The sequence below is a fragment of the Poromitra crassiceps genome, assembly GCF_964638095.1.
Source record: "Poromitra crassiceps genome assembly, chromosome: 5".
In the NCBI taxonomy this organism is placed as follows: Eukaryota; Metazoa; Chordata; class Actinopteri; order Beryciformes; family Melamphaidae; genus Poromitra; species Poromitra crassiceps.
Window position 1 is genome coordinate 49,650,622 of NC_139642.1, and position 20,282 is coordinate 49,670,903.

Consider the following 20,282-nt stretch of genomic DNA (forward strand, 5'->3'; position numbering starts at 1 on the left):
AGTTGGAAAACTGTTTTTATTACGGGGAATGCTACCAATTTTTGTATCAACATGTTCTTCATGTGCCCTGGGACAGTTAGTCAATTCCTGTGAACATGCACTACTTTTCTAAAGCTAGCTGAATTTGTTGACCAATACAATCTTTGTGGGTTATGGCACCCAAATGAAACTTACATTCTGGTTCATAGCCATTCTGCCAATGCTAAAATCTAAGCTTAATTTTGGTGTGACAACTAAAGTTTGAATATTGTCACTGTCCCATTCACCCACCTCTTTGAAATGAGGGTTTACTCGCCTATTTTCAGATCAACTATCAATCAATGAGGGGAAACAAGGGGGGTAAACTACTCACATTGGATAGTTTATTCACATCAGTATTTACCACTACACCCATGCTGGTAGAGCGCGTACCACTAGTCCTTCTTGTGGCCGGCCCGGGTTTGAACTGTCCTGACATAAAAAACGTGAAATTGTGAATTGCTAAATTGGGTGGCATTCCCCTCTCTGATAGACTGTCCCTGGAGGAGATGGGGGTTTGTATTTACGTCACTAGGTGGCGCCAAACCTCACTGCTTCCTTTGCAGCCAAAGACCGCTACTTCAATTTGCACTGCTCTTCGTTTTGCAATGTTGCCACGTATAGATTGCTACACATATGGTTGCCAACCGTCCCTTAAAATAAGGAATCGTCGTGTATTTGGAAACTAAAAGACATGTTCCTTATTGAACTGATAAGGGACGCACTTTGTTCTGTATTTTTAGGAATGAATGAATGATAGGGCGATTTGTATGAGATAGAAGGAAACCATGCTGCTCTCCTGTCCATGTCATGTTATTGTAATCGAGCGTTTAGGCCAGGGGTGTCCAAATTTATCTGAATGGGGGCCAGATTGGATAATGTGAAATTACCGGGGGGGCCGGCCAGCTGCTTCTTGCATCATATGGGTTATATATAAAAATAAAAATAAATCACTTTATACAATACAATTGATTTTGTTTACTATCTGAACACTAGTTCTGCCTGCATTGTTCCTACTTGGTGTTTGTCTATCTACAAACTATGATGCGAAAAAATGCGAATTGAACTTGCTTGATTAACCAATAGGCTACTGTGTGGAGGAGGGCCACATATAGTAGCCTATATTTTGAGAGACAAGCAGAGGGCCACTTAAGATCGGTCAAAGGGCCGCATCTGGGCCCCCGGGCCGGACTTTGGACATGCCTGGTTTAGGCTTACATTCAAAGTAGAAAATAACGAGATGCCATCATCAGGTTTATTCACAGGAGCGTGTGTGGCACCCATAATGTGCACCGAGAGAGCAATAAAAACCCTAGCCAGTTCTGCCCCGCATAACTGTTACAAAATAAACTTAAATTACTTGGAGGAATCACTATGAGGAGGAACCTCAATAAAAATAGCTATATATAATAGCTATAATATTATGTTCCACCACTGCCCAAACAGATGATGTGCTCCTCATTGGTCGACCAATTAGCCTATTTCACTTCCCACCCAATTCACCCATTTTGTGTCTAAAAGGCAGTAAGTAAAACCGGTGCAAGCAAGACATTAGGGCCCCAGCACTGGAACACCTAAATGGATTGGAATTTGGAAACCCTCATTTTGTTCTGCTCGCACCTGGCTGTATTACTTCCTGCCGTTTAGACACAAACAATTGGTGAATTGGGTGGGAAGTGAAAATGGAAAATAGATAGGCTACAGTAAAACGCAGCTGGTCCCGATATATTTGATATTATAGGTCCACAGCACTGGGAAAATAAATATTTATTAGCCTATGTCAAAGGTCCACACAGTAGTCGGAGCTCAGCACGCCCCCCCCCCCCCCCTTCCCCGTTCCTTATTTATATTTCAGGAAGTTTGCAACCCTATCTACACTACTTGGCATCAAAGCTAGTGTTGGCATTGCATTGAGGGTTCTGTCGTTCGCCTGGCCATATTATAGGAATTAATGGGTATGTAAACCGGTCAAACTCTCCCCCACAGGGGTTTCCTCCCATAAAACGGCAGGTGAACACACTCACACACAAAAAAGCAGAAATGACTGTTCCGCTTGTTTTGGTCTGGCTTGGCATGGCTTGAGACACAGGTGCGAAAAGCAGCTACTTCCTCCTCGGGCGGCTCGTTCAGTTATGACTAAAAGTTCAGTTACTGAATGTGAAAGCCTTGATAGAGACGGAGTGTGTGTAACTTATGTGCGTTAGAAAACGACAAAAGAGAGAGATTTATTGTGCGAGTGTTTAGAGAGCCTGAGAGCGAGAGAGAGAGTGTGTGTGTTTGTTTACCGAGTGTGTTGCTTGTGGAGGGCGGAGTTGGGGTCGGGGCGGGCGGTGCCTACAGTCGCCCATGCCCCTTCCTCCCTCCGCTGCGCTGCGGGGGAACAGCGTGAACTTGAACACCGCCTGCTGGCACAGCCACAGTGCGAGTCCTCTCAGCGTGCCGCCACTGCAGGCTGTCATTGCTCGGTCTATTTGGGCTACTTGGTGAACAACTCACCGGAGCAGACCGACACCGACCGACCCACCGGGCAGGTTTGGATCCACTCCGCGCCGGGTTAATTGGGACCCAAAGGCGCCGAAACAGCGACAGGATGTCCAGACGCAAACTTGGAAGCCGCCCGCAGCACCTGAGCATAATTCAAGGTAAGCCCAACAACAGTGCAACGATGCCGGAGGCACGTTGTGAAACTGGTGAGACTGTGATATTTCTTACGACAAAACTAAATTAAAATAAGTAGTTCGCAGCTCTTTGGATAGGTTGCTCATAAGGTTTGGATGCGCACTTGTACGGGGTTAAGGTTTATCCAGTAGGCTATATGAAGAATCGTTGTTAAAGTTATATCTAGCCCAGTTGTGTAGCCTATGTCCATCATAATAAACACGCAATTCTATTTAGTTTTCGGTTTTCGGTTGTTAATTTCGAACTAAAAAGCTGTATAATAGCCTATAATAGGCCTCCCTGCTCCCAAATAGTGACTTTTACAGTGACTTGTTGTACCTGATGTTTTTTTTTTTATCACCTATGCTGGCTCTATACCTTTCATAAAGGGACTTATACAGTTTTGCTGTGACGTGTGTAGCAGTGTATTTATCATAGCACTGCTGTAACGTTTACTCAGACAGAAGAGGGACTGGTTTGTTGGGGCAGGGTTTGCCTTCACAGGCTACAGGTCCGAACACGACAATATTTCCTAGTTAGACCATGATCAAGTTTCTCGGTTGGTCTACTTTGTGGTCTCCACCTTGTTCGGGACAATTGCACCTCACTGCTTCCTCCAGGCAGTGTGGGACGGCTCGTTTTCCTTGTGGGGCCTGTTCTGCTTTTAGACAGGACTGAGAGACTGAGCAGTGTCCAACCTCATAACACTTCTAATTCTTACATTTAAATATAGCCCATCATTCACATGAAAATATAGAATAACTATAGGCCTATTGGTCTTTGCCTGTTTCCATTTACACATGTACTTGACCCCACTCAAATTCTTCAGTCAAAGTAAAGACATCAATGTTTACAAATAACATAACATTTATTTGAAAGGGGTAGAAAAGAAAAACTTAGGCTGTTCCCCACTCGATACCAGTGGTGCGTGTCTGACGTGACCACAGGGGCCCTGTGTGTGTGTGTGTGTGTGTGTGTGTGTGTGTGTGTGTGTGTGTGTGTGTGTGTGTGTGTGTGTGTGTGTGTGTGTGTGTGTGTGTAACCGCGCCTTGCATGTCTGCACAAACAGCGCAGGCCTGAAACAGGAAAGGTGACATTTTTGAGTAACCACTGGCGAGATCCACCTTTCAACTGTACTGTCTGTACCTGTCCTGTATGTATCCTAGCCTGGGCAGGTGGCTCCGGGCCAGGCATCAAGGTGTGCCCGTGACCGCGTTGAGCAATAGTCTACTGACCCCCCCTCCTCCCCTTCCTCCTCACCCAGACTAACACAGCCCTACCTGGACTGAGCTGTGAGACTATCTTAGAAATGGCCAAAGTTTACCCAGGCTGTAAGAGGTTGGTTTTGGTTTGAGCCCTGCAGATTATTCCCATGCTCGTGCCTTGTTCTCGCAGCTCGCCACATTCAGCCTGCATTTTAACCCATTTCCTGCATTTCAAAGTGCAAAACTAACCACCCAAGATCTCAAGAGTTGTCAGGTTAACTGTGAATCTCACCAGCTGCCATTAACGGGGAACGCTCGAGTGAAATTTACAGAAAAAAAGAAAGAAAAAAGTAAAGGGCCGTGCTTATCTGAAGCACCTTCAGTCTTTTTTTTTTATTGCAATCCACTTCCTGTTGAGAAACCCTGCTGATATGTGCCTGGTAGGGCAAGTGGAAAATAATTGTGTGTGAAAGCCGGAAGTCATCATGAGTAAAAAAAAAAAAAAAAATCACCTTCACTCTTATCTTCAAATCATCACTTTGAGCTTGTGTTGCTGTGAAGCGGAGGCTGTAGGTAGCTTCTGCTGAGACGGCCGGTTAGTGTTGCTCCACCCAGCAGCCTCAGCAGCAGCAGCGATGCTGATCTGTTCTGGGTTAGCTGAAGGAAGTGGTCAGCGTTGGCTGAGCAGATTGGCCTCATTGCTTTAGAGGGGGAAGGTGCAAGTGAAACTAGCACTCGCAACAACCAGGACTTGTTTGTTCCAGACAGTGAAGTGTGATGTCACGTGTGCCACTGAAGGCCTCGGTGTTCTACCTTGGCTGTAGTGTCTGTGATTATAAAACCAAAGCCAGGTGGATTAAGTTATTAGTCCCTGGGAAGAAGTAGATCATCTGTCAATCGGCGTTTTTCTCATTTTCTGTGTTCCTCGGCTCTGTCCTTCCCCTCTCTCCCCTCTCCTTTTTCCCAGATGCCCCTGAGACGGTGGGCGGCTCGCTCGAGGCGAGGTGTCGCCCTCCGGAGGTCAGAGTGGGCGAGGAGGGTCGTGACCTCCTGACCTGCGGCCAGTGCAGCCAGGCCTTTCCCCTTGCCCACATCCTGGCATTCATCCAACACAAACAGGGAAGCTGCCGCTCCCGAGGCCAAGCCCCCGACGCGGACACGCCCCCCTCGCCCGCCAGCCCGCGCCCGGCGCAGCAGCGGCGCGGCGCGGGCCTGGGGGCGGGCTTCATTGAGCTGAGGAGAGGGGGCGACCCGGACAGAGCCTGGGCGGAGGGACCCAAGGTGAAGGCGGAGCTTAACAAAACAGGTGAGTGCCCCGAGAAGACGGGCAGGTTGCTAATTAGTGACTCTGTTTTTTGTTTTGTTTTATTTGTTCAACCCCCCCTCACCCCCGCAGCCTGCCTCCTTTTTTAACAACCGCTTCCCTTCCTCCCCAGTCCAGCTCATTAGTTAGCCGTTGCCATTAGCAGACCTGCGTGAGTTAGCGACGCGCAGGCTAATTGTGTGGAAAGGACAGGCAGCAGGAGCGTCCCGAGGCCCCCGGGGGGTCCCTGAGGGCGCCGCGCTGAACACCTGAGCTCCAGAGCACCTCTCTATCTCCATGGCTGTCAGTCTCTTAGGTGGAGTGGCCAGGTAAACACATCTCCCTCTCCGTCTGCGGCACTTTCTGGACAGCAGCATCTCTCAGTGAGATCTCATTTAGACAACCTTTTTCATATCACGGGCCCCTAATTTAGTCCACATTACAGCCTCAAACCCCCATTTGATCAGATTTTGCCTCTTTTATCTCTGACCCAAATCTGAGAATATTCTTATTGTCAGATTTGATCTTTGTCCAGAATCCCATGACTATCTGTATTCTAGGGTGAGAGATAACAGAGAGACTATGATCAAAACATTCATTCTTCTACAGTCTATAATCATGTTAACTTCTTGTAAGTGAGATAATGCTGAAGTTGAACAATCCATCAATTTGCTAGAGACCCTCTGGAACATCCTCAAGGACCCCTGGTGGCCCCCGCATTGAGAACCATAGAGGACAGGGCGAGCTCCAGTGTTACTGTGTCCCCATTCACAAGGTCGTCAACTGCTTTCGAAGGGGAGCTTCACGTTTTGGACGGGGATGAGATGGACTTGGTTGTCTTGTCTTGCAGTGAAAAGCGGTCAGCAGTGGAGAAGTGAGTGTGTTTGTGCTGCGCTCCTCCTCCTGCCATGACACTTTAGCAGAGGACGTTGCATCATGCTCCGCTCCTCTGCTCTGCGCCCACTGCGCTGCCCTGGGCCGGCCCAGCCACCTGAGCTCCTGTGCAGACAGAGATACTCACTGTACCTCTCCTCTCCTCCGTCACCTTCTTTTTCCTTCGTCTTCGTCCTCTTGTTTTCATTTTTGTTATGTCTTCAATCGAAGATATATCTCTTCGGTCTCTCTCTCTGCTTTAACTTCAGTCCGCAGTCAGGTATCTTATAGATTACTCTTGACTTTAAAACGGTGATTTTTCCAATGGTCTTTTTCAGCCGTTGGATCGGTTCCCAGTGAAACGCTAGCGAAGACACCGTGATGCTTGTGACAAATTATATACAGTATAAAAAAAAAAAAGCGTCACGGTGAAGGGGTCAAGCCCATCAAAAAACTCAATCGGCAATTCGAGAATTCTCATTCAATTCCTTCTGAGGAACCTCATGTCCAATGAGAACGGCATGGTGCTTGAGAGAGAAAAAGAGTTTTGACTGCAAAGCTCATATGTGCGTGAAGGTCATCCAGTATGTGAGAAGTGAAAAGGACTGAGAAGTTCTAATGATTGCAAATGGACATCTTGCTACACACACTTGCAGTAGGTATGATCGCCCTTTTGAAACACTCTCTCTGTGTCATGTACACACCTCTCTCTCTCTCTCTCTCTCTGTCATGTACACACACGTTAGCAGTTCCTTCCTTTGTGTAACGCTCTGGGGACTGCTGCGTGCACCATTTCCGTTTGTCCACAGTCTCTCTCTTGTTTTTCTATTTCAGGCTTTTATCTGTTTTTCATCTCTCTCTCTCTCTGTTTCTCTCTGTCTCTCGCTCTCTGTCAGCACATATGAGTTTGGTTATTTGGTGGCCACCGGATTATACAACAAACTTTACCACGTGCACGACGACACGAGGGGAAAGAGCACAACATTTTCTTTTGAATAATGCAAAAGTAGATCAATAACTTTGGATTAAAGTTTTATTAACAAATGTCAGTTGAATTTGCTTTGAGCATGCTTCATAATTGAAATACAATATATTATACCCAGCTATTGGCAGCTATTTGTCATAATTTCCACTTAGATTTGATGGAGTATGTGTGGTTGAGTTTGAGTATTTAGAATGGTGTGCAACACGGCTAGTTCCTTTTTGGAAGAAAGAAAAAAATTGTTTTCAAAATCAGTTTTTTTTCTTCCCATGCAGACATTTATCTGGCAGCCTTGAAGTAGTATAGGAGCCCATTTGACTTAATAATACACTGGTACTGTATGAGATGCACAGGCAGTCAGTTGGTGGTGTGAATGTGGGGAGGGAGACTGAACATCCTCAGCTTCTGAGATGAGTGAGAAGTGAGAGTGAAAGAGCAGTTATCCCACCACAGATAGGTCCTCCATCCATTTGGTGTGTGTGAGAGCGAAAGAGAGAGAGAGAGAGAGGGGGGGGGGGGGGGTAGAGTGTGATGGATTACTGAAGAGCCGTGTGCAGATGGCTCATTCCTTTTTATTTATTCTCCTTGTTTGTTTTTTCTCATCTCCGACACCCCCCATTTCTTCCCTCCATCTTCAACACACTCTCTCACTTTGCCCTATTTCAATTTCTGCACCCCCCCCTCCCCCCCTTCCCTCTTTTCTCCTCCCTCTGCCTCCCAAGGGAAAAGAGATTCTGCCTGCTGCTCGTTAGTGCTCCCAGCCAATCTGCATTTTTAATTAGTAGTTATTGCTTCTGCTTAATATTCAAGTGCTACCCCGGGCCAAATGGGAATCCTTACAAAAAAAAAAAAAAGGAGCGAGCGAGCGAGAGGGGAGAGAGAGGGAAGGAATAGGGCGAAAGAGAAACCGGCTGGGTATTGTGTTTCACTCCAGGACCCCGAGACAAAAGCCCCCCCCCCCCCCCCCCCCCCCTCAGGGAAAGATTTGGAGGGGTTTTGGGGCGGTGGGGTGAGGAGCGCCGGGGTTGGAGGATGGGTCTGAAGTACAAACCAAAGGGGTGACATATTTCTGCGTTGTCTCTCTCGACCCCCCCCCCCCTCTTCCCCCCCGCACGACATTATAATCTTTTTATCTCATTTACTTTTGATCTCCCGGGCCCTGACCTACCTATCTGTATTTTTCTGCTACTCTCACTCTTCACCCTATTTTTAAAGAAGTATCACAACTTCTCCTCTGGGCTAGGTTAAAGGACATGAACACCACAGCTCCGCTCCTCTCCAGACGGAGGGAGGGAGGGAGGGAGCGAGGGAGAGGGAAAGAGAAAGAAACAGTTGCTCTCTTTTTCATCTTCTCTCTCCTCCCCCCCTCCAGTAAAATACAGAAGGATTTGACTTGAGGAAACATGAAAGAGGCTTATACCAGAGTCGGCTTTGAACCTCTCCAAAAGAAGACCGGGGGGGGGGTTGGGGACTGTTTTCCCCCTCAATTTGGGGATCTTCTCTCCAATTTTGATTTATGCAGAAAGGCCTCATTTGTCAAGCAGGCTGAGTCAGTGCCTGATTTGCATAAAGCGTTCATTTTCTACGTTCTGCTAATTAGCAATTTGCAGCTTAATTGGGAGAGTGGCTCTCGGTTAGGAGACAAAGCTATCCACATATAAAAATATCTCCAGATGTACTTTCACGACGCCTTTCAGCTTCCGCTGCCCCCTCTTCTCTGTTCTGCTTTCGGCCCTGTATCATTACTCTGTTTTTGTGCCCTTTTCACTCACCTTTTCATCGTTGCCTTCTTTCTGACCCCTCTTACCTCTGCATCACTTGGACCCTCTCTTCACCCCGCTTTCATTTGCTTCCATGCAAGTCACTTTCTCTGTACTCGCTGTGTTCGATTCTGCATTTAATGTGTTGATACTTAAGACCTTGTTCAGTTTTTAGAACTTTTAACGCTGGCTTCACTTCATGTAGCAGCGGAGGAAGTCAAGGAAAGGGCAAGATGATATTTTACATGATAGACTCTCTAACTAACTGGCTCTAAGATTGTAGAAACGAAAATGAAATGAAACAAAATGACCACGCTAACTCTACCATCTCCATCTGTGTGTTTTGCAGCCGGCGGGGAACCCTCCTATTTTACCTGCCAGCAGTGTGACGGCGTGTTCCCATCTGCATGGGCCCTCTTGCAGCATGCTCAGCACACACACTCCTTCAGCATCTACCAAGAGGACGAGGAGGAGGAAGAAGACAAGAGAGGAGGAAGAGGGCGTCTCAAACGGCACAAAGCCGCTGCGGCCACGCTGGACCGGCGCCACCTGGGCCAAGCACTGGCCTCTGCCTTCCAGCCGTCCGCCCTGCGTCTCCATCGCTCCCGCCAGACGCACACCCCCACCTCCTACGGCGAGGAGCCTCTCAACTTCTCAGTCCGGCTGAGGGAGCTGGCCGAGGGGACCGGGAACGCCGGCGGCGGCCTGGTGCCTTCTCGGTCGTCTTCCCCGCCGGCCGCCTCTCCCTTCCCGCAGACCGGGCGACTCCCGGCGGACTTCCCCTGCGAGCTGTGCGGCCAGGGCTTCCAGTCGCTACGCAGCCTGTCCGCCCACCGCAGGACCCACGCCTGCGAGAGGCCCTACCACTGCGGCGTGTGCGATCAGGCCTTCGCCCAGAGCGGCCAGCTGGCGCGCCACATGAGGAGCCACCGCAGGGAGGGCGCGGGCGGGGGGAGCGGGGGGTACGAGCCGATGGAGGAGACGACGACGACAAAGGAGGAGGAAGTGGGGAGACACAGGATGAGAGGCAGGTTTCTGGTGCAGACGGCTGGACTTGTGGGAGAGGGGGCGCTCAGCGGTGGAGCGGCGGTGAGAGCACAGGGCCTCTCTGAGCTGGACCTGAGCCTGCCCAAGCACCTGTCCGTGAGCTCCATGATGCTGCTGACCTCCAACCCTCGCCCGCCCGACAGGGAGCTGCTCAGGCTCTTCCAGCGCCAGAGGGAGGGCGGAGAGGAGGAGGCGGAGCCGCAGGGGGAAAACCAGCACGCCTCGCCCTGCGCCAGCCCCTCCGAAGGCTCGCTGGAGAGCGGGGAGACGGGCGGCAGCGGAGAGAGCGGCATCGCCAGCGGCAACTGCACGCCCAAGCGGCCCGAGGCGGGCGACAGAGTGCGGGGAGGAGGCGCGGAGTGGGAGAACGAAAGGGGAGAGATGGTGGAGAGAGAGGAGGAGTGGAGCTCGGCCAAAGCCAGCGAGGTGGTGCAGGAGTGGCACAGGGACAACGAGCGGAGGGGCGCCGGAGGAGGCGGGAGCAGCGGAGGAAACGCTAACAACAACAATAACAACGGCGGTTCAGGCGGCAAGAAGAAGAAAGACGAGGCGTGCGAGTACTGCGGGAAACACTTCCGCAACAGCAGCAACCTGACCGTGCACCGGCGCAGCCACACGGGCGAGCGGCCGTACCGCTGCGGCCTGTGCAGCTACGCCTGCGCCCAGAGCTCCAAGCTGACGCGCCACATGAAGACCCACGGCGCCCGCGGGGCCCGGGCGCCCTTCCTGTGCCAGCTCTGCGGGGTGCCGTTCAACGTCTACGCCACCCTGGAGAAGCATCTGAAGAAGGTGCACGGCTTGAGCCACGCCAGCGTCGGGGCCTACGCACAGGCCAGCGCCGCCGACGCCATCGCCGCCGTTAAAGACGAAGAGGAGGCCGTCGTGGTGAAGATGGAGGAAGACGAGGCCAGTTTGGATCAGATCGAGACTGAGAGCAAAGCGGAAGGCGATGTGGTGAAAAGCTTGGAGATGGCGGAGGAGCAGAGCCAAGCGGAGGAGTACGGGGAGAGCCGTGGGAGTCCAGGCATGGTGGAGGAGCTCCCGTCGGAGGGCAGTGCAGAGGTGGGCTTGGCTTTGACTTCTGCTCCCTAAAAACCCAGGCGCAGTAACTCCCCTGGTCACCCTGAGGTTGACAATGAGCACATACTCAAAAGCACTGCATTTCCATTTAACTCATCCATGCAAATGACAAGAACTTGTTCCACAGTTCAACTGACAGTCCATTTAAACTGGAATCTTCAAGGAGAAGCTGCAGGAAGTTTGCAGGCAGTCCCGCGCCATTCCCCCCTTCCCCCTGTCAGCATGGAGGCACACTGCAGCCAGCCACTGCTCACAAGCATCACGCAACCAAGTGCCTACTGCAGATCACAGAACAAAACAAGGCCATGACATTCAATAGGGAGATTACCAGAACTCTTGCACAGGAAGTGAACCACCACAGTCCACACACCAACACAGGAAGTGAACCACCACAGTCCACGCCAACACAGGAAAGTGATCGCCATGTCGCAGTGCAGCGTGAGCAAAGAAGCAAAGAAGAGCAAATTGTCCCTCTGGTGACCCACTGGACAACTGATGTGAGCACGGTTGGATGGTAATTGTCAGATGATATGAAAAACTGACATTTCTTTGCTATTAAAATACAAAGCTTAGCATAAAAGCAACGTTAATTAAAATATATTTCTTAATGATATCTTAATGATTGGGTCATATTCTCCTACCTAGCCTGTTACTGGTTCCCTATCTTGACGACCTTTTTAAAGACTAAAGATGTTTGAACAGAGACGGGGGCGAAACAAATCCAAACACTGTCTGGCTGCAGTGTCTCAAACGGGTCTTGTCTTTTTAAAAGGCGGTTGGTTGTCACAACACTTGTCACTTAATGTCATGTTTACAGGACTCCTGGGGACCGAGCGAGGTGTACTGCTCCTCACTGTGTGACCGTATGTATGGCTGTGTGTGTTTTTCTTCTAATTTTATAAATGTGAATAAGGAGACTTAAGTCTCGTCTACTGATGTTTTCCATGCTTAGTTTCTATGCATTTAAAAAAACCTGCAATTTTACATACATGTGAAACGGGTGCGTTTTATTTTCCTCTATTTGTACTTATTGGATTATTGTGGCGGTATTCCCCCCCCCCCCCCCCCCCCCCCTCCCCCCCTCCCCATTGTTTACATATTTGTAAAGTGCTGGACTGCTTGAAGCTTATGCATGTTTTGCAGCCATTTTGAAACGTTCAGTACTGCTCTTTTTGCCTGTGTTTGAATTAGTCCTAATTTATGGATGCAGCATGTTTGGTGGTTGTGTAACTGCAAAGTCTGTTCACTGCTGAACTAACAGGGTTGAGACGTGCGCTAATAGCTAGCCGATTGCTGGAGTTTTGTTTTGTCGGTACCCGAGCGAGCACTTGTGCGTGCGTGCGTGTGTGTGTGTGTGTGCGTGTGTGTGTGTAAATATATATACAGGGACATTCTTTGGTGACACCTGTACTTGAACCCTCTGTCCTACGATCTTGTGTCCAAAGCGTGACACATGGCATTGTGCGTCCGTCGGGTCAGCAACACTCGTGTAAGCTAAGGTACTCCAGTTAGCCACATGGGTAGCCTAGCATCATCATCAGGAAATCGATTCGTTTTGACGTGGCAATATAATAGGACAAGGTTGTGAAGTGCAGCGCTACCAACTCTTTTGTGACTACTGTGATGACTTTGTACTACTGTTTTTGATTTCTATTTACACATGTCAGGGAACCCCTATTTTTGGACACTTTTTGAGAGAGAGAAAAAAAGATATATAATATGTGCTTTGTCTATGAAATGTACATTATGGGGGATGAATGTGAATGATTGATTTGGAATGAGTGGAATACAACTGTTCAGGGACAACATTTTGTATATAGATTGACAGTCATTCTTGCTGTTGCCATTATTATTGTTATGTACTGCCTGTCACTGCTTCATGCCCTCGACTTGCTTTCCCAGCGTTTCTGCTCGTCTCCGCTCTTCTCTGTGGCTGTTGTGAAGCTACGGCACCGACGTCTTTGTCAACGCGACACCGTTTTGTAATTGACCTTGTCGATGAGCAAGCTCAATAAAGAATTGAGGCGAGAAACGCACATTGTGTTTTGTGTCTTGTCTTTTGTGCCTGTCTTTGCTCGTGCTTCCATGTGTATTTGGTTTTGTTTGTGTGTTATATACTGGTCCCCACAACTAAGCGTTTGAACTATTTTTAAGCAAATGTTGGTTACTTGGATCTTGTGTTGATCAGTGTGGGCTGCTCCTCCGAGGACCACAGTCGACACGGACTTATTAATGTTTAATGTGAGTGCTCTGGATTCGGGGACCCTCGCTCCTTGTTTACATCCTTGTGATGTTTCTGCCTTTGTCTAGCAGCACTGTTCAGAATTCCAGAGGGGTGTGTGTGTGTCTGTCTGTGTGCATCCCATGCATATCTTGTGCCTGCGTATGTATTTAAGCTGGTGTCAGTCAGTCTGTGTATGATGTGCATGCGTGTTGCTGTCATTATGCAGGGCTGTAGGAGCTACATGGGGCCCAGAGATGTGATGTGATGGGACACGGGTGACTAGGATTTCTCAGGATATGGTGTCTGTGAGGGGGGGGGGGGGAGAGGGCAGCATTGTTTGTGGGCATGTTCGGGGGCAGAGCAGGGTGGTGGTGGGGGGGTGTCGCGGGGTTGGGGATAATTGCTGACTCCATTTTAAGGGCATAAAAACCTCTGCGCCAGCATCTCTGGCCTTAGCCCCACCCCCTCTAATGAAAACCAAGTCCTATGATCCCTCTAGCTCATTAACAGCAGGTCTTTTAATGAGCTTTCAACAGGGTGGGGGCTGGGTAGATGATAGGAGGGGGTGGGTGCATGGCACCAGATGCACACACGCCCACTACTACCCAATTACCATTGTGTTAGAAAGAATAAGGAGGAAGTGAAGACCGAAGCCTTTGACTGGCCCCTTGGACCTAGATGAGTGTGTCTGTCTGTCCGTTGGTCTCCCCACAAAGAGAGACAAGCGAGAGGCGGAGGGAGGGAGGGAGGGAGAGAGGGAGAGAGGACAGTTCAGGTGAGAGGTCCCACTGGAGTCCTGCAGCCAGCGCCATTTGGTGCTCGCATGGCCCCAATTATGTAAGGTAAGGTGATACACAGGAGAACGCAGGAGCCCTACAGCAGCAAGTGGATATCTTTCCCATCCCCAACTGGCCTTTGTCTTCCTGGAGTCCACACCTCACACTCACTGACTCAGGCTCTGCCCCGGCACCGGCCAGCCAATCATAACGCCAAGATTTGATCAGAATGCACGCCATTCACCAATGGAGTGTGAGGGTGCCATTATTACTGACCGTGTGTGTGTGTGTGTGTGTTTCTGACCAGTCACTGCCTCTGGGCGGTGGTAACATGGACTTTGAGATCTAACAGTTGTGTCTCGGCTCCACAGAGAAGGCTTTTGTTGGTCCAGAACTGGGAGAGGCAGCCGGAGGACAGACGGGGACACGCACACACACACACACACACACACACACACACACACACACACACACACACACACACACACACACACACAGCCACAAAAACTTTGAGCATTTGCACCCTTTCCTCCAGATGAAATGACAGAAGTAGGTGAATCTTATCATGTGTTCTAATTTATGATCGACCCAATCGAAGCCACAAGTAAGGTATCAGCTGAGACATCTGACATCTCGACATGACTTCACAGACTTCAGCTTTCATTAAAGGAATAGTTCAGCCAAAAATGAAGCTTCTGTCATTATCTATACTCGCCCTCATGACAGATGAAATGTGTTAGTCCATATAAGGCACAGGGGGGTTGCCAGCACAACTCCATAGCAGCCTTCTCCAAAACAACTGAAGTCAGCAGGGATCTCAAGAGTTCCAAACAGCCAACAATTTACACTGTGAATAGAAAGACATAATATACACTATTATTTGTTGCAAATGAATCAGCTCAAACGATGGTGTAAATAGAGGTCTTTTTGGAGCTCTGAAGAAGAACTGCTCCCCACTGACTTCAGTTTGTTTTGGAGAAGGCTGCTATGGAGTTGTGCTGGTGTGTTACATGGACAAACTTCACCTGTGTTTCAACTGGCACAAGGGTAGTGATGATTACAAAACTTTCATTTTTGGCCGAACTATTCCTTTAAAGTGCAGTCTCTGGGCAATAGTGGCACAAACACTCTGTCTGTTTAAAGTCAGATGATCAGCCAACAAAGGGATGTAATACTATCAGCAGCATGTGTATGTTCCTAGAGGGCAAGCTGTGGCCATAAGGGACTCTCGCTTATATATGAGAAGCGTTATCACGTAAAAAGCCAATTAACTTGGTATTTTTAATTACATTTCTCATCCTATAGTGTATGAAGCATCCACTGTCTGTGCAGTCCCTGTCCTGTTGTCACCCACCCCTCCCCCCCTCCCCCCCCCCCCTTCCCCGGTGACCCTGATGGGGCAGAGTGGTACAGCATGTGAGCAGGGCAGAGGCACCACCGGCTAAAGGATTAAATCATCAGCAGGGCCGACAGAGACGCGGGATAACGAGGAAGACAAAGATGCATTCGGGAGCGATCAGACACAAACCGCAGGACTCCCTCTCTGCTCTCTTTATCCTCACCCGTTCCCACAATCTCTCCACCTTCCCTCCTCGCCCATCCCTCCCTCCTCCCGCAACGACCACAGAGCGAAACCTGAGCCCTGGGATTACACCCCCTTCACCTCTCCCCCCCCCCCTCCCCCCCTCTCCCCCTCACACACACCCTCCTCCAGTGAGAGTGTGTGAGAGAGGACAGGGTGAGAGGCGACACGGTCCCGGGGACAGCCATCCGTCAATCTGCTGCCCCCTCTCTCTCTCTCTCTCTCTCTCTTGCCATTCAACACCTTCACATAATGAGTGGAGGGAAAGACAAGGAGGGTTCATTCTTATGGTGGGGGGGGGGGGGGGGGGGGTTATATAATGTCACTGAATGGCTGAGTGCCATGGGGGGGGGGGGGGGGGGGGGTTGGCCGTTTGTCTGTGACCTGGGTAAAGAATATGCAGGGAGAGTTGGGACGAGACTGGAGACAGCAGGGTGTCAGGTGCAAGGTGGGATGTGTGAAAACAATAAGAGAAAGTGGAGCAAGTTTATTCATTTGTTCAGAGTACGAGAATGACATCGATCATGCAGCACAGATGCTCCCAAGTCATCTTTTGCAAGTCCAAGTCAAGTCTCAAGTCTTTGAGGGGCAAGTCCAAGTCAAGTCTCAAGTCCCTATGGATGAGCGTTCTATCATCTGCTGCATGCCATCCGGTCTGCTTAGAACACTGCATAGCTTAAAATGAAGGAATTCAAAACAAGTACCGGTACTGTATTATCCTCACTCCTTTATCTATTAGAATACAGTAGCAGCAATGTTTTGAGATGACATTAGTAGGCATTTCCTTAATGTTAATGCACACAAAAAAAGAAAAAAAAGAAAAAGAAAAATAAAGATTGTTCATAAGTCCCCAACCTTCAATCCAAGTCCAACTCTCAAGTCCAAGCTCCCATCTAAATAAATAAGAACTAAGTAAATAAAAACAACTAGCCTAAACAAGGCAGTCAGACTATATTGCAACATCTTGTGTACCTACCTGTAAGCTCCTCCTGAGGCAAGGTCACCACTTAATTTGCATCCCAAGCATCTTGGTGGACAGAAACCGAGAAGAACCTGCAAACATGCACAATATAACACGTCCACACATACACCAGATGCAGTAATCCCTTTGGCTCTAAGTGCCTCTGTGACAGGCTGAAATCAGCCAGAATTTCATGGTGAGATGAGGCTTCTGCTTCATGAATGGAAAGAGGCCTTTTGTAGCCTTGTAGCCACAGCTTCTAATCAAGTTACTGGTGAATTGAAGCATTTCCACCTTCAGTTTGGTTTGGGAGCCTAGCCGTATATTCCTACATAACCCTTCACTGTTCCATAGCCACTCTGGCTGAAACATATGAACGACAAAATAGTTTCATAAAGCAGAGGGTTGCAGAATTGTTCTAAACCCATGCAGGAGCATGTGACTCTTAAACTGAAGTCAAAACATGAACAATGCGAATTACCAGGTTTTCACCTGACAGTGACCCTATGCTTTCCAGAGTGGGCAGTCACGCACGTCATCCTCAGCTCTTGGTATGATTGTATGATTGTCTGATGATGCACGCTACTAGCTGACTGTTTCCTGTTACAGTTTGGTGTCTGAACTGCTGAGCGGGCGGTTTCAAGACAGGAGGGTCAACCATCACGTTCATCTCTTGGTGTTGAGAAGGGGTAGATGGTGAACTGGAGATCAGTGTTGGGACAGGGCAGTGGGGGTGACTGTGTGTAGGAGGGGTTCAGGGGGTCCTGGACGGTCTATTACACCACGGTCTTTGCAGCCACCTTTATACTAAGATAGGCTACAAACAAAATGCCAAAACCAAAGAGGGTGGACGATTTTGAGGAGATCCATGCATGAGATAATCAAACCCACTCCACCCACTCTGTGACAAACGTGTGTACTCGCTCGTCTCACATGTTCTTTCTGCACCTGGTGACCCTCGTTGTGAACCTGGCACATTCAGTTGCTCAAGCAAGCAAACACACACACACACACACACACACACACACACACACGTACACACACGTACACACACATTAACACACGCACATACACACATCCAGGTCAGTCACGGTGTCGTTACTTGGCCAGCCTAACAACGAACAAAAATGCTGGAAAAACTGGATCCGACCTTACAGTCAACGACATTCCCCCAACTAATACACACACAGACACAGACACACACACACACACACACACACGCACACACACACACACACACACACACACACACACACACACACACACACACACACACACACACACACACACACACACACACACACACACACACACACACACACACACACAGTGCTCGGGGGGTGTATAGAAAGGTTAGAAGGTGGAGGTGGGAGTCAGGTAGTCCTGTGACAGGTGAAAATGCTTTCATGTTTCCCTGAGGGTGGAGGGGGCCTGGGGGAAGGTGAACCCAAAGTCCTGAACTTCCAACCAGAGTCTCCTGATGTAACAAATGTCCGGTGTCACCTATGTATTGTACACATAAATAAGATTCAAGATTATTTGAATAGTCATAGTAAGTAAACATATTACAAACGATGGATTTGTCTTTGTGCAGTATGGCTTTCGGGTCACTTTGAAGAGGTGGGTAGCAGTTTGGTAGAACTAAGCAGAGCCATATAATAGAAGAGTTGGACATCTCCATTTACTCCAATGGACCAGTTGTTTACTTTGCGATTAAGCAGTGCTGTTGAGTTGCAGAATGGACTGTTTGTGATGTACTTTTAAAAGGGTAAGACGTTTAAAGAATACAATTGTAAATTATCAGCTTTATTTTATGCATTCAAATGTAGTGCGAGTCCCCTTCCTGGCTATTCCCCTGCTACGCATTTTGGACCTCCATTGGCGCCACTCTATCTTCTATATTACTCTGGGTAGAAGCTGTCCCTGTGACAGGAGCTTCTGGTACTGCAAGACATCAGTCTTCTGCCATGGGGGAGGACCCTAAAGAGTTTATGTCCTGGATGGATGGGGTTGGCCATAATTTTCTGAGACCACTTTAGCATCCTGGCAGTGTGTAGGTCCTGAATGGATGGCAGGCTGCACCCGACCACCTTTTCAGCATGGCGTATGATGTGCTGGAGTCTGGAGATGTCCTTGCGGGCAGCAGCAGCACCAGACGGTGACGGAGGAGGTGAGGATGGACTCCACGGTGGAGGTGTAGAAAAGTGCCAATGCTGCCTTTGGCACCTTGGATTTCCTTAGCCAGTAGCCGAAGAAAGTACAGCAAAGCAAAGTACAGTAAAGTGAAGTAAGATGATAGTATTACTTCAACAGCTTATTCGTGGTTTTCCTCTCCAAATCCAGAACACAAAACACATGAGTTCACTCACAAAGATGAACCTTAGTAATCCTATAATAAAATATCACAGCAAAATTACGAAGTATTCCTAATGTCCTATTGGAATGTATTTGTATCCGGCACCTGGCCTAAAAACAGGTTGGATGTGCACACAGCTACTCCACTGATGAACAAATAAATAGCCTACCATGCAAAAAGAAAAAAAAAGTTTATCTTGCTCCAGGACATTTAGCACATTTATTCTCGTGAATAAGTATGCTGTGTAGGCCAAAGGTTCTCAAATGTTTACAAGGACCCCTTACAAGATAGAAAATATACCGGGGACCCCCTCATTCTGATTTGTGATTTTGGGCTAAGCTTAATTGTTTCCACGGTAACGTGCTTGACTTTTAATTTGATAGGTTTTTTATTAGAATGTAATCCATGAACCATTTTAGATTTAAAGCATCTAACTATTTTTGTTGAACTATGAAGATTTTGCACAATTTTTTTTATTTTTTTATTACATTACATTTACATTACGTCATTTAGCAGACGCTTTTGTTTTGTCCAAAGCGACTTACAATATCACAATTTGTCAACAGTACAGAAAACCACTACACAATCAAAGACAGCCAAGATATTTTGATAGACTATCACCATGTAGGAAGTAGTTTGAGAAGGAATAAGTAAGTAAAGCCCAGCTTTTTTTTATTTATTTTTTTTAACCTGAAAACTTTTCGCGGACCCCCTGGCAAAGTGCCACGGACCCCTGGGGGTCCGCGGACCCCCATTTGAGAACCACTGGTGTAGGCTAAGCCCTATGATAGTTGGTACAAATAAATAAATGAATAAGTATGAATCATGTGAACGCCACAGAAAACACAAGGCCTGGAATAAATATTAAAGGAACAGTATATTTTCATCAGGTTGGTGCTGTGCATTATGGGTTGGTCAAGTCCCCCTTTCCATTTTCTGACCAGCAGTCATCAGTGTGAATGATGATAAGCAGGTTAACCAGAGGGGGAGAATGAAGCATCCTGCCTACGGGCCGGTGTCGGGTCGTGGGATCAGTGGGGTCACTGAGGTGTGGGAGTGTCTGCGTGAGGGGGGGGGGGCCTCTGACCTTTGTTACCCGGCCTCAAATACCATACGGTGATAATGGAGAACTTGTGAATGGAGTTAAATGGCCGCCTTTATACAGATCTGTGTCGCTATTCTTTGTGTTTGTTTAGCCCCGGCCTTCTTAAAAGTGTAATCAGGCGTGTGATGGAGAAACGACTTGAGACGCGCTGGAGGGGCGCTAGAGGACAGTTTATTACAGATGGATATTCACCTGGGATGAATGATAGGGGGGGGGGTTGAAAATAATTGGCTGTCCACTTCAGAATAGCTATAGGCCCAGCCATGGCTGACAAACCTTTTGTCATATTTAGGATGCAATTATCACGCATTCTGAATAACTACTAACTATAATAATCTTAGGCTAATAGAAG

The 20,282-nt window shown here is 48.4% G+C and overlaps 1 protein-coding gene across 1 annotated transcript; it reads left to right on the forward strand.

The window, feature by feature from the left end:
• The first annotated feature begins 2,383 nt into the window (after positions 1 to 2,383).
• znf296 (zinc finger protein 296) lies at positions 2,384 to 12,969 on the forward strand. Its single transcript, XM_083636888.1, has 3 exons — positions 2,384 to 2,660; positions 4,849 to 5,187; positions 9,149 to 12,969. The coding sequence occupies exons 1-3, from the start codon at positions 2,609 to 2,611 to the stop codon at positions 10,936 to 10,938; spliced, it is 2,181 nt and encodes a 726-aa protein (XP_083493014.1). The 5' UTR covers positions 2,384 to 2,608; the 3' UTR covers positions 10,939 to 12,969.
• The last annotated feature ends 7,313 nt before the right edge of the window (positions 12,970 to 20,282 follow it).